General features: G+C 37.8%; 2 protein-coding genes across 3 annotated transcripts; both read right to left on the bottom strand.

Moving 5' to 3' along the window:
* Positions 1-924: 924 nt before the first annotated feature.
* Positions 925-8,116, bottom strand: LOC129758532 (zinc finger protein 99-like). 2 transcript variants are annotated; one of them, XM_055756049.1, is made up of 3 exons: positions 7,841-8,116; positions 3,933-5,294; positions 925-3,504 (listed from the first exon to the last, which is right to left on the bottom strand). In XM_055756049.1, the coding sequence occupies exons 2-3, from the start codon at positions 5,288-5,290 to the stop codon at positions 1,020-1,022; spliced, it is 3,843 nt and encodes a 1,280-aa protein (XP_055612024.1). In that variant the 5' UTR covers positions 5,291-5,294; positions 7,841-8,116; the 3' UTR covers positions 925-1,019. The 2 variants fall into 2 exon arrangements, with proteins under 2 accessions (XP_055612024.1, XP_055612025.1); XM_055756050.1 differs by lacking the exon at positions 7,841-8,116 and adding an exon at positions 7,041-7,189 and having other exon boundaries at positions 3,933-6,962.
* Positions 8,117-11,630: 3,514 nt separating this feature from the next.
* Positions 11,631-12,151, bottom strand: LOC129756653 (NADH dehydrogenase [ubiquinone] 1 alpha subcomplex subunit 1). The gene is made up of 3 exons (XM_055753580.1): positions 11,955-12,151; positions 11,778-11,864; positions 11,631-11,711 (listed from the first exon to the last, which is right to left on the bottom strand). The coding sequence occupies exons 1-3, from the start codon at positions 12,051-12,053 to the stop codon at positions 11,685-11,687; spliced, it is 213 nt and encodes a 70-aa protein (XP_055609555.1). The 5' UTR covers positions 12,054-12,151; the 3' UTR covers positions 11,631-11,684.
* Between the last annotated feature and the right edge of the window lie 308 nt (positions 12,152-12,459).

A 12,459-nucleotide genomic window follows, 5' to 3' on the forward strand; every position in this document is an offset into this window, starting at 1 on the left:
AACTTTGGTCTTCCATCTCCGCTCAGGGACTGGCAGTTGCCTTACTACCACCGGATTTCGGTCTCCTATGCTATATCGTATCGCCTTGTGATCGCTGTGCGTATAATCGTCACACACTCTCCAATTCATGTCAGTTTTCAATGATGGACTGGCAAAGGTAATATCCATCACTGACGTTCTGTCTGGTATTCCATGCTTACGATAGGTGCTGATAGATCCAGTGCTGCACAGCTCAAGCTCCAGTCTCGGGAAGGACTCTAGTAGGCTGTAGCCCCTAGGGTTGTTGCACATACTACCCCAGTTGACCGCCCAACTTGAACTTGTATTTAATGTTCGGAGATGTAGAAGAACTATCCTTGGAATAGTATCGATCGTTTCCGGTTATGTGCGTCTTCGAAAGAGGGAAGTAACTTTCGTCGTCCAAAACCAAACATTTTCCGGAATATTTTTTTATTATCCAGCGCCATTGGGATTTAAGAGTCAAAATCAGATCTTCAGTGTATTCTGAGGCTCTTGTCTTTTTTCGGCACTTAATTCCAACTTTTTTCAATGCCTTGCAAATGTACTGATGAGAACAATTGAACTTATTGGCGGCATCTCATTGGCTCAGTAAATCTTTGTCATTGGAGGCATAAGAAAGAGAACAAAGTTCTTTTGTGCCCATAATTCTCGCTGGTCTGCCACAACCTTGCTTGCGAGTAGTTTAAGTAGCAGGATTTTAGGATATGGTAATCAGTGGAAGCAGCCACATTTTCACTTTTAAACTGTTGTACTGTATACTTTTTGCCGAGATTTTTGTGCAGTTCTTAGAACTCGAAAAAAATCCGAAAATGTTAGTTGCCACCCGTTATTCATCTGTCCATATCTATCGAATTTGTCATCTGTGCTCTACAAACCCTTATGACCCTTGAATAATTAAAAGTATTTCATAACAAAATCTGGTCAGCTGTATCTTTGAACAATTTATTAAAATAAATTTTCTGAAATATAATGTACACCTTGTTCACTTCATGTAAATGTTACGAATTCAAGAGAAACCTTTTCACTGATTTCGTGCACTCTTGTTTGTGGTCCGCTAGTTTTTCATCATCTGCGAATTGTTCGCTGCAATCAGGACACTTGAACTCGGCCACCAGTTTACAACCGTCTAACGAATATAGGGTCCGGTAGGGTAGCGTACGTACTCCCAAACTTTTCATCAGTTTTGCTCGCTCTTTCGGGTGTTTTTGATTACGGTGTTTTAGGTACGAGGTGCTTTCGTAAAACTGCATCCCACAGAATTCACATTCATATCGAGGCTTTCCCACATGAATGCAGGCAAAATGGCGCTCCAGGCTCCGTTTGTCGGTGAATTTAAACTGACATTTGGTGCAGGGAAACGGTCTAATATTCAAATGGACGGCACGCCGATGCCTGTTAAGATTATAAATTTTGCCGAAATGTTTTCCACAGTCGGTGCAGTTGAATTGTCTAACAAGTCCAGTTTTTGAATGGACTGCGGTCTGATGCTCATGCAGGTCAGTTTGTGTAGGGAACTTTTTCCCACACTCCAAGCACTCTATGTCGGAATCCGCTGATGAGTAAATTTCGTTCGAGTTTTCCATCATTTCAAAATATCGGGCGCATTTTTTCATGTGCGTTTCAAACAATCTTTCTCGAGAGAATATTTTGCCACATTTGAAACATTTGGAGTTATCTTCAAATTTTCCGTCCACTAGATGCATCTGTGCCACGTGCAACGACAGTTTCTTTTCACAGACGAATTTAGCATTACAAAGCTTGCAGTCGAAATTCGAACCATCATTCTCAGAAGTTTCAGAAGCATCCGCCAAATTTCTTTGCGGTTTTTCCTCAATTTGAGGTTTCTGTGCCATTTGTACCGTCTGTTGATCTTCAATGTCGAATGCAGCATAGTTGAAATTCGAATCATCAGGACTTTCGGATAATGTGACTAACTTGCAACCATCCAACGAATATAGGGTCCTGTATGGCAACGATTGTCCCCCTGTTTTTTCCAATAGATCGACTCGCTCTTTCGGATGTACTTGCATGCGGTGATCGTGGTACGCCGTGCTACTGTAAAACTTCTGCCCACAAAATTCGCACTCATATCGCGGCATACTCACATGTAGGCTACCGAAATGACGCTCCAGACTACGTTTGTTGGTGAACGTCATTTGACATTCCGTACAGGGAAACGGTCTTATCTTCAAATGAACGGATAGACGGTGCCGTCGAAGGTTAAAATATCTGCGAAACTTTTTCCCACATTCGATACACTTATATTTTACTGCGGTGGCTTTATCACTTTTCAAATGGGCTGTTACCTGACATTCCAAGCTCTGAATCATTTTCTGGGTATCATTAGTCATGTCAGCTTTCGCTGACATCTGATTTTCATTGTGATTTGTTAAATATTTGACACAATTATGTTGGTGCTTTTTAAACAAACTTTTGTCACAACATATTTCGTCGCATTTTAGACATTTGAAGGTTGCATTTTCAAGTGTTTCCTCAAATTGATGTTTCTGTGCAACGTGCATCGCCAGTTTGTCTTCACTTTCAAATTTAACTTTACAAAGCTTGCATTCGAAATCTAAAACATTGGGTACAGAAATTTCTGAATCGTCTTTCAAGTTATCTTGAACATTTCCTTGTTGTTCCTGTGTAACTTGCATCGTCAGTCTAGCTTCATTTGGACGTTCAAACTCTGTAACCACCTTGCAACCATCTAGCAAATACAGGGTCCGGTATGGTAATGCTTTCGCTCCTAATTTTTTCATAAGCTCTGCTCGTTCTTTAGGGTGTTTTCGTTTACGGTGAAGGTGGTACGTATTGGGGTCGTAAAACTTTCTTCCACAGAATTCACACTCGTGCCGAGGCTTACCAACATGTTGACTAGCGAAATGACGCTCCAGGCTTCGTTTGTCGGAGAATTTCTGCTGACATTCGGTACAGGAATACGGTCTAAAATTCATATGAACGGCAAGTCCATGTCGATTTAGATTATAAATTTTGCGGAACGTGCTCCCACAAACGGTACATTTGAATCTTTTTTCATTCGTTTTGATTATATCAGTTTTCAAATTACCAGAGTCTAGGTTTTTTTCAATTTGATGATTCTGTGCCACGTGCATCGTCAGTTTGTCTTCACTGTCAAATTTAACATTACAAAGCATACAGTCAAAACCCGAAGCATTAGATTCAACGATTTCCGATGCATCCTCTTTTCCTAACGAGTCTGAATTCGTATACTTGTCTTTTTCGGATTCTTCCAAATCAGCCTGGTCCATATTGCTTTTTGAAGAATTCATAAGGGCCGCTGGGGATGACTGTTTCGGTTCGTTTTCACTGAAATATGCAGCATCTTTATGATACAAAACCTGATTCCAATCATTTTCTTCTTTAATTATTATGGAATCGTACGATCCAGGAATTTCGTCCATGGGTCTCTCATCCTCTTTATGTTCTTCCTTGATGTTATTTTGAAATAAAGGCAGCGCTCTGAAATTCCATAATTAAAAATTGAACGCACTGTTATTAAGTACTTAAAAATGAAATTACAAAAAAATGTTGCTCAAAATACTCTAAGTGACCTTTCGACAGCTTGACGAGTAGATTTTTTTTATTTAACATTAAAGCTTGATGTTTGAAAATTTCCAGTGCTCTGCTCATTTGCAGAAGCCTTAAATCTTTTCTCAGGTTTGTCAAATTCAATTTTCAGCTCCAAGTTATATCAAACTATGAGGGGTTGTCATCTTTGCTCTCTGATAGAGGCCGTATTTAAGCAATCAAATCTAAACTTGTCTTTGAAATTACTTTATAACCAAATATTTCATAGAATACATATCCTACCCGACAACTGTTAGTTGATCACTTAAGGTAAATGTTTGCAAATTAAGAGTTAAGAATGTAAAAGACGTTTCACTGACTTTGGGCACTCTGGCTTATGAAGCGCTAGTTTCTCCTCATCTTCGAATTCTTTGCTGCAATCGGGACACTCGAACTCTGTTACTAGCTTGCAACCATCTAGCGAGTACAGGGTCCTGTATGGTAATGGTTGTCCTCCTAGTTTTTCCATCAGTTCGGCTCGCTCTTTCGGGTGTTTCCGCTTACGGTGATAGCTGTACGAGGTGCCATCGAAAAACTTCTTTCCACAAAATTCACACTCGTGGCGGGGTTTAGCCACGTGAACAATGCCAAAATGGCGCTCCAGGCTACGTTTGTCGGTAAATGACATCTCACATTCTGTACATGCAAACGGTTTGATCCCCATGTGAACGGCTTGCCGGTGTCGGTTGAGGTTATAGTTTTTGCGAAACTTTTTTCCGCATTCGATACACTGAACCCCTCCCTTAGCTTCATTAATTTTATCACTTTTCAAGTGAACAGTGGCCTGATGACGATTGAGGTGACAATATTTCAGGAACTTTTTCCCACATTCCAAGCACTGAAACCTCCTCTGGGGACTGGCCCCAATATCAGGATCAACTGACGATTGACTTTCAGTTATCTCAGCAAAATCATTAACGCATTTTTGCTTGTGCTTTTCAAACAATCTTTTGTTACTGAATATTTTGTCACATTTTAAGCATTTGTACTTCAATTTATCTTGGAGTTCTTCCTCAATTTTATGTTTCTGTGCCACGTGCTTCGTTAGTTTATCTTCGGTGTCCAATTTAACATTACAAAGCTTACAATCGAAATTCGACACATCAGTACCTTTACATTTGTGGCACCAGATGAATTCAACGCATCGGAAATGTAAACTGCAGCGGTCACAACGGTGCGGCCATTTCTTATAATTTTTCTTGGCCCATTCATCACTGAGGTATCCGTGGAAGGTGGCTTGATGCAGAGCTAGATTTCTCTCCCGGACGAATTTCTTGTTGCAAAATTGGCAAACCGGATACTTGTGGGACTTGAGATGTCTTGTTCGAAACTTTTTCTTTATTTCTAGTTTGCAAATGTCGCATTCGAACGTTTCCCCAGCGTCCTTATTAACCTTAATCTTCATTTTTACTGTTTGCTTCCGTTTCATATAGTCGGGCCTATCAGATTCTTTCGAATCAACCTGGTCCGTATTGTTAGTTGAAGATTTCGTACCGCTTGCTGTTGATGATTCATCGGGTTCGTTCTCACCAGAATCCTCGGAGTCCATATTATACAAATTTTGTTTCCAAGCATCTTCTTCTTTGATTGTTATGGAATCGTACGATCCCGGAATTTCTTCCATGAGCCCGTCATCCTCCACTGGCTCATCTTTGATGGTGATGAGAAGTGAAGACATCGCTCTGAAAATTCGAATTCAAAAATCAAACGAAATGTTATCACGATTGTATCACAGCTCGCGGTAAACCATTTCGCGGTATTCGTTTTGGCGGTATGACATTTCGCGTATGAACCTGTTTGGCGGTTTATCATTTGGCGGTTTGTAACACTTGGCGGTTTCTCATTTGGCATATGACCCTTTTGGCGGTTTGCCTTTCAGCGGTTTGTAACATTACGCGGTCTCCCAATTTGCGAGTAAGACTATTTGGCGGTATGGATAGTTGGCAACTGAGTCACTTCGCGGTCTGTTTCAAATGTTCAAAAGTCCATGAATCATAATTACGAGGATTGTCCCTAGCTTTGGGCACGGGGCCTTCCTAGGTTTTCAGTAAACCTAGAAAAAACTGGGCCGACTCAGAAACGTAGTTCAAAACTAAGAGGCCGCCTCCTCACGCTGCGCGTTCGAACTAAGGTGAAGTATGGTCCTTACGCTTCGCGTTGCGGACCGGGCTAGGGGATTGTCCCTAGCTTTGGGTAAACCTAGAAACACGGGGCCTTCCTAGGTTTACAGTAAACCTAGAAAAAAAATGGAGCCGTCTCAGAAACGTAGATCGAAACCAAGAGGCCGCCTCCTCACGCTGCGCGTTCGAACTAGGGTGAAGTATGGTCCTTACGCTTCGCGTTTCGGACCGGACTAGGGGATTGTCCCTAGCTTTGGGTAAACCTAGAAAAACGGGGCCTTCCTAGGTTTTCAGTAAACCTGAAAAAACGGGACCGACTCAGAAACGTAGTTCAAAACTAAGGGGCCGCCTCCTCACGCTGCGCGTTCGAACTACGGTGAAGTATGGTCCTTACGCTTCGCGTTTCGGACCGGACTAGGGGATTGTCCCTAGCTTTGGGTAAACCTAGAAAAACGGGGCCTTCCTAGGTTTTCAGTAAACCTAGAAAAAACGGGACCGACTCAGAAACGTAGTTCAAAACTAAGGGGCCGCCTCCTCACGCTGCGCGTTCGAACTAGGGTGAAGTATGGTCCTTACGCTTCGCGTTTCGGACCGGACTAGGGGATTGTCCCTAGCTTTGGGTAAACCTAGAAAAACGGGGCCTTCCTAGGTTTTCAGTAAACCTAGAAAAAACGGGACCGACTCAGAAACGTAGTTCAAAACTAAGGGGCCGCCTCCTCACGCTGCGCGTTCGAACTACGGTGAAGTATGGTCCTTACGCTTCGCGTTGCGGACCGAGCTAGGGGATTGTCCCTAGCTTTGGGAAACCTAGAAACACGGGGCCTTCCTAGGTTTTCAGTAGACCTAGAAAAACGGGACCGTCTCAGAAACGTACACTCAGAAAAATACTATTATGTATGCCATAAGATTCTCTTATGAAGTGGCGCCATAAGAAAAATTTATGAAATTCATAAGATTGTCTTATGACGCGAATGAATTCTGAAGATGAACGCCTACTTCAATGAGAGGTTGTTGCTTTTCATAAGAGACTCTTATGGAAACAGTAAATCACTTTCTAATAAGAAAAAATCTAGTTATTTCATGCTGAAAACATTCACTTTATTGTTTGCCAAATTTGTTTAAAACTAAATTCTTCATGGTCACCATCAGCAGTGCATCAACAGAAGGCTCCATCAGTTTTTTTTTGCCGCATCTTAATCTTCGACCTTTCGTTTTTTGGCGATCAGCTTGCTGAAAAGTAAAGAAATAATGTATTTTTGTTTACTAATATATTAAACGTTCATACCAAAAACATCAAATCGGACTTACCATTCCGGAGATAGCAATAACATTTAACATTGAAGGAAAACTATAATAACTATGAACTGGCGATTGTTTCGTACTGTTAGATGATGAAAAAAACTGATGCTATGAATGAATATGTTCATTATTTTTTCACAATGCCGTTACTTCTATTTTTCATAAGAACATCGTATGAAAATTGAAAGAATTTCATAAGACTCTTATGAAACATTATTTTACACTCTAAAAAGCGGTTCATAAGATGCATCTTATGAAAATTATAATAAGAATTTGCCTGAGTGTAGATCAAAACCAAGAGGCCTCCTCACGCGGCGCTTTCGAACTAGAATGATGTATGTACGCATTACGTCTCGAAACCAGAAAAAAGATTTGGGTACAACATTTGCTCAGTATATATTTCTGAGCAAATATCTTACCGCGAAATGTTGTATATCGCCAAAAAGACAAACCGCGGAAAGACTCATACCGCAAAATATAACACCGCCAAACAAGACCATTTGCCAAATGGTAAACCGCCAAATCGACCAAACCGCCAATTGTCATGTCGCGTTTTAGGTCCTTTTGCCAAATGGTAAACCGCCAAAATAGCATACCGCCAAACACTATACCGCTGATGTGAAAACCGCGGACAGAGGTACAACCGTTATCACGCAATACCATTAAATGTATCATGGATAAGCTTGGAATGGTTGTAATGATTTAATTAGACAAATAATTCACGAATGTTTGGAAGCATATTAATAAATATTAGTATGGAAATTGATTAAAAGGGATGAAATATTTTCAAGATTAAAAACATAACTTACATGCGAAAATAATACGATCTCGTAGTTTTGAACTTCACTCAATTCACTGAGACCGCATATAGCATCTAAACACTGGCAATATGAACGCAATAAATCATAAAGTTTTGCCTAATTACTACACAGGTAATAACTAATCAACATCCGAAACTACAAAATTTCCAGCCGAGTACAGAAAACTGCCTGCGTATGAAGAAATATTAGGTAAATAAACGAAATAAACAAACCTACAGATGAAAGCATGGAAACGTCAAGATTACACCGAAACAGAGCGTTCATTCTACAAGAGTTCATCCTCACAGATAAACAAACCTTACTTTTTGATTAAATTGAAATATTCATACCTGATTCAATTTATTTTTGGAATAAATGGAAATGGATTTTTTTTAATTTATGTCAATTGTATTTTTTTAACTTGTTTTTGAGATTTTGTCCTCGTAAATGAATCAGAATAATATCTTTTCAGGGTGCTTTTTAATCGAAATTATGATTACGTTTGTAGACACCTCAGTTTTTTAAATTATTAGCTTTTAGATGTTTGAGAAATTTAAAGAACTTCTAGTTTCTTTATGTTTTGAGCTCTTCAGCAAGATTCTAAAGTTACGAAGTAATTATATCCTACATATTGTATCATCAATTTAAAAAGTTAAATTGTTCGTTTTTCATAGCGTTCGTAAAAAAGCCTCCGTGTTGCCTCAAAAAGTACTTTTAAAGAGACGCACACAAATCAATTTGACAGTATGTATCATAGAAAGTACGTAGAATCAAATGATGAACACATTTTGGAGGCAGATTGCAACATGTTTGTTACTGATGCACAACATCTGGCCATCTATTTGGGTAAATGGGTAGAATTAGTGTAGATTGCTATCGATGGAGAACAGATTAAATTTAACTATCAATAGGAACAAATATCTACCCTACACGCATTATTTGAATAACTCACAGACAAAAACTCATACATCTAATAGTGAAAATGATAGATTTTATGTATTTCTTCATATACAACTGGAACAAAACCGTGTTAATGATATAATGAGATTAGATGATAAGCTGTAATATAACAAAAATATTGTAAAACATTGAGCTAAAACTTAGAAGGATACTTTCGAGAAACCATACTGTAAGGATGCAGAAACTATTGTGCTTTTGATATTGGGAATATATAGAATCAGTAGTAGAAACAATTGATAACAGAAACATCTGATATACTATTATTATCTGTTATACAGAAGAATAAATGTCACCCTGGAAGTGAAACAAAATTAACCATTACTCGACTCTCAAATTTCAGATGAAACTATATGAAACACACACAAAAAAAAAGACAAAAACAATATTGAATAGAAGGAAAAAATGGTCGAAAAAACCTTCAAGTGTGAATAATTTGTATTTGGCACACTCCGAAGGAATTTTGAGCACACTAACACTCTTTGTTTTTTTTTCTAAGAAATCCCGAAATAGTGGCGCTTACTCTAGATAAAAAAAAAATGCAATGTTTTGTAACAAAAAAATAAAGATTGAAAAAAGTAGCAAGAAAAACCCAGCATTCAATGTACATGCCTAATTATAAGGAGATTATTGCTAGAAGAGCACACCTACGTCTATGCTGAGTTACTAAGGGGAATGTCGTATAGCTCTGATGAAAATGATATGACATTTTGGCTGTTTTGAAGCTTGACGAAAAAACTTACATGAAAATTAAAAAATAAAAAGGGAAAATAAAAAATCATTTCTTGAGAGCTATATGAGTTGCACATTCAATTTACTGCGCCTTTCAACGTGGAAATTAAAAAACTTTCATGTTTCCAGGGATATATTAAATATTTAAACTGCGTTGAAACTTTTGTAAATCACATTAAACGTGTCCTGGAATTCAATGGTTTGTTTTTGTAATAGATAATAACGACTTACATTGGAGGTTGATTAGCATTTCTTTCTACTTAATCACTCGAATCAGTTTTGATGAAATATGCTTTTCCTGTAGATTAACAGAAACTAGTTGATGCATATGTAAACTAGAGTGTTCATTATATTTCACGCTAAGAGTATAAATAAACGAAGACAATATTAGCGGAAGTTAAACTTCTTGAAAACCTAATGATAATTTGAAACTCAAACAAAATTATGACAATAATCTAAACAGCAAAAGGAAACATCTATCTGCATACTTATACTCTGATATAAGAGTAACCGATGAACGAAAACCAGTCGACAATAAAGGCGTTTGTTTTGCCAGAAAGGAAAAAAGACACAGGAAAACTAAATGTTGAAACCACTTAACGGACACATTGGTCAATTCTGAATACAAATTAGATTTGTTGTTACTATATAATGGTGAACCATATACATATTCCGAAACCACATATCTATTGTTAAAACTCAAGTCCAGCGTTTTTGGAAAATTAGAACAGAACATCAATGAAAGGGTGGACTTCAGTTTGTGTGCGATGTTTAAGCGTTTGGTTGCTGCAAGCTTTCTCTTTGTATTAAAATCGGTAGCTAGTAATATTATTCAAAGATTTCCACAGCTTTTCGTGGTTTGAATATCATTGTGTGTTTTCTATAGGAGTGATATTCAAATGACGAAAAGTCTAATTACCGAAAACTTTGAAATGGCTGAATTTGAAGCACAGTAGAAGGCTTAAAACATTTTTTATCTTATTTGCTTTGAGTGCTTTTGATTTTCTGAATAAAAAGACAGCGCCACAATCATTTGAAAAAAATGAGATATTTATGAACAAATGATGGTTTTCATATTGCCAGGCACCTAGCATCAGGATAAGTGTATGAGTCTTAAGTGAACTAAACAATAATGTGCTAAAGTTTTAGTATCCGAAACCACAAAAAAAGAAACTAAAAATGAAACGTATTCTAGTAAACAAGTTAGCATTGATATATACATACACACAGCACACACACATATATACATACTAAATATATATATTTAGGAAGAATATTTTGTAACAACCTGCGAAATATAGCTAATGGAGAGGGCAGTAACTATTTTTTTTTTTTTTTTTCTTATTATAGAGACTTTCAGCCTTGGGCTGGTTCGTCTCTTGGCAGTAACTATGTATTGCTGACTAGCAGATCGATGTATTTAATGTTGACAATAAACCAGGCAGAAAATGTGCAAAAAACCATAGTGAACTATAAATATAGTCGGGAGAATAGTAGGAAGCTTTTTATGTAAGAAAGAAATTGTTTCACTCACACAAATATCCGAAATTGGTTTACACGTGCCAGGTGGTTCTTTCCACAAAGTTGACGTGTGTTAAAGATTTGCAGGAGTTGTTAACCAATCTCATCAATTGCTTTACTAATTCTTCGAGTAAGCCTGACCGATGTCTTCTATAACTTGAAGTCAAATTGTGATCAGCTTTAGACTGAAAACTCTTTTATTATTTTCTCGATAGAGAAAATCGCTGATATCTTTATAGATTTAAAAACTCTAAGAAAAAAATAATGTACATCAATCATCGTTACCCTTCCGCTTTTTATAAAAATGTTTGATAAAAATGTCTTGAGTCAAATTTGATTCAAACGACGGCTTTAAACCTGTTCAGTTTGTTACTCGAATTGAAATGGTAGGTATTATTTTACTGCATCAGTAATAGCTGTAACTATTTTAAAATTCATGCTTTGGAGGGTTTAATGTACGGCCACAAACTATTTAAATTTGAAAGCTTGATTAAATTCCCAAAATATTTTAAACCAACATTTTGAAATTATGTTCTAAATCAGAGTTCATGAGTTATGGATATGTTATTAGAACATGTACCAAACAAAATTATTCCCAGCGATTTATATTCAGATATTATCTATGTAACAAATCATCAATCACCTATTTATCCGGGATGGATTCCAGACCCTGGAAGGGAAAATAAAGAAAATTGTTTAAAGTTATCCAAAGTATTAGGAATTTTCGATAACATACATTGCTTTTGTAGGGGCTTCCGGTGAGACGCATATCCCGGGTGTACATGATTCGGGACCATCTTTCATCGGTGTTACGACGGTAGGCCTGCGGATTGAAACAAAAAAAAACAGCAATGAACCATCCATGAACGTAAACAATCGACTTCAGTGGATGATGTTATGTAAACCAACGTACATTATCCAGGGTGAGTTTATTCAGTCCGTACATGGCGAAGCCGGGTACCGACAGGATGACGGTGATGATGCCGAACGAGGGCAGGATTTCAAACCACATTTTGGACGATAGCGCCGCGAAAACTTCCGATAAATCAGTCGAAAAAATCCGCAATCCTTTCCGGAATGTGCACTGTTTTGATGAAAATTTTGACAGATAACTACACGCTAAATTTTTTTTTTGGTTTCGGGATAAAATTCATTATTATTAAGCCTGTTCAATGCATTTTTCTTTCGCGCGTGAGCAGGGATGCCAGATGTCAGGTTATGAGAAAATGAAAATATTTTTCAATATAAAAGTAGCAGTTATTTCTCTTAGCCCGCTAATTGTTGATTAGGGATTTTTTTTGACGATAAATTTAAATTGATTTTCTTCGGGCCCGATGGAAACCACCCAACGTTCTTAAGAGATGTGTTAGCTCTGCTAGATTTGGACTGCATATTCGAAATTTATCTTTATCTAAAAG

Source organism: Uranotaenia lowii, chromosome 3 (assembly GCF_029784155.1).
Source record: "Uranotaenia lowii strain MFRU-FL chromosome 3, ASM2978415v1, whole genome shotgun sequence".
Lineage (NCBI taxonomy): Eukaryota > Metazoa > Arthropoda > Insecta > Diptera > Culicidae > Uranotaenia > Uranotaenia lowii.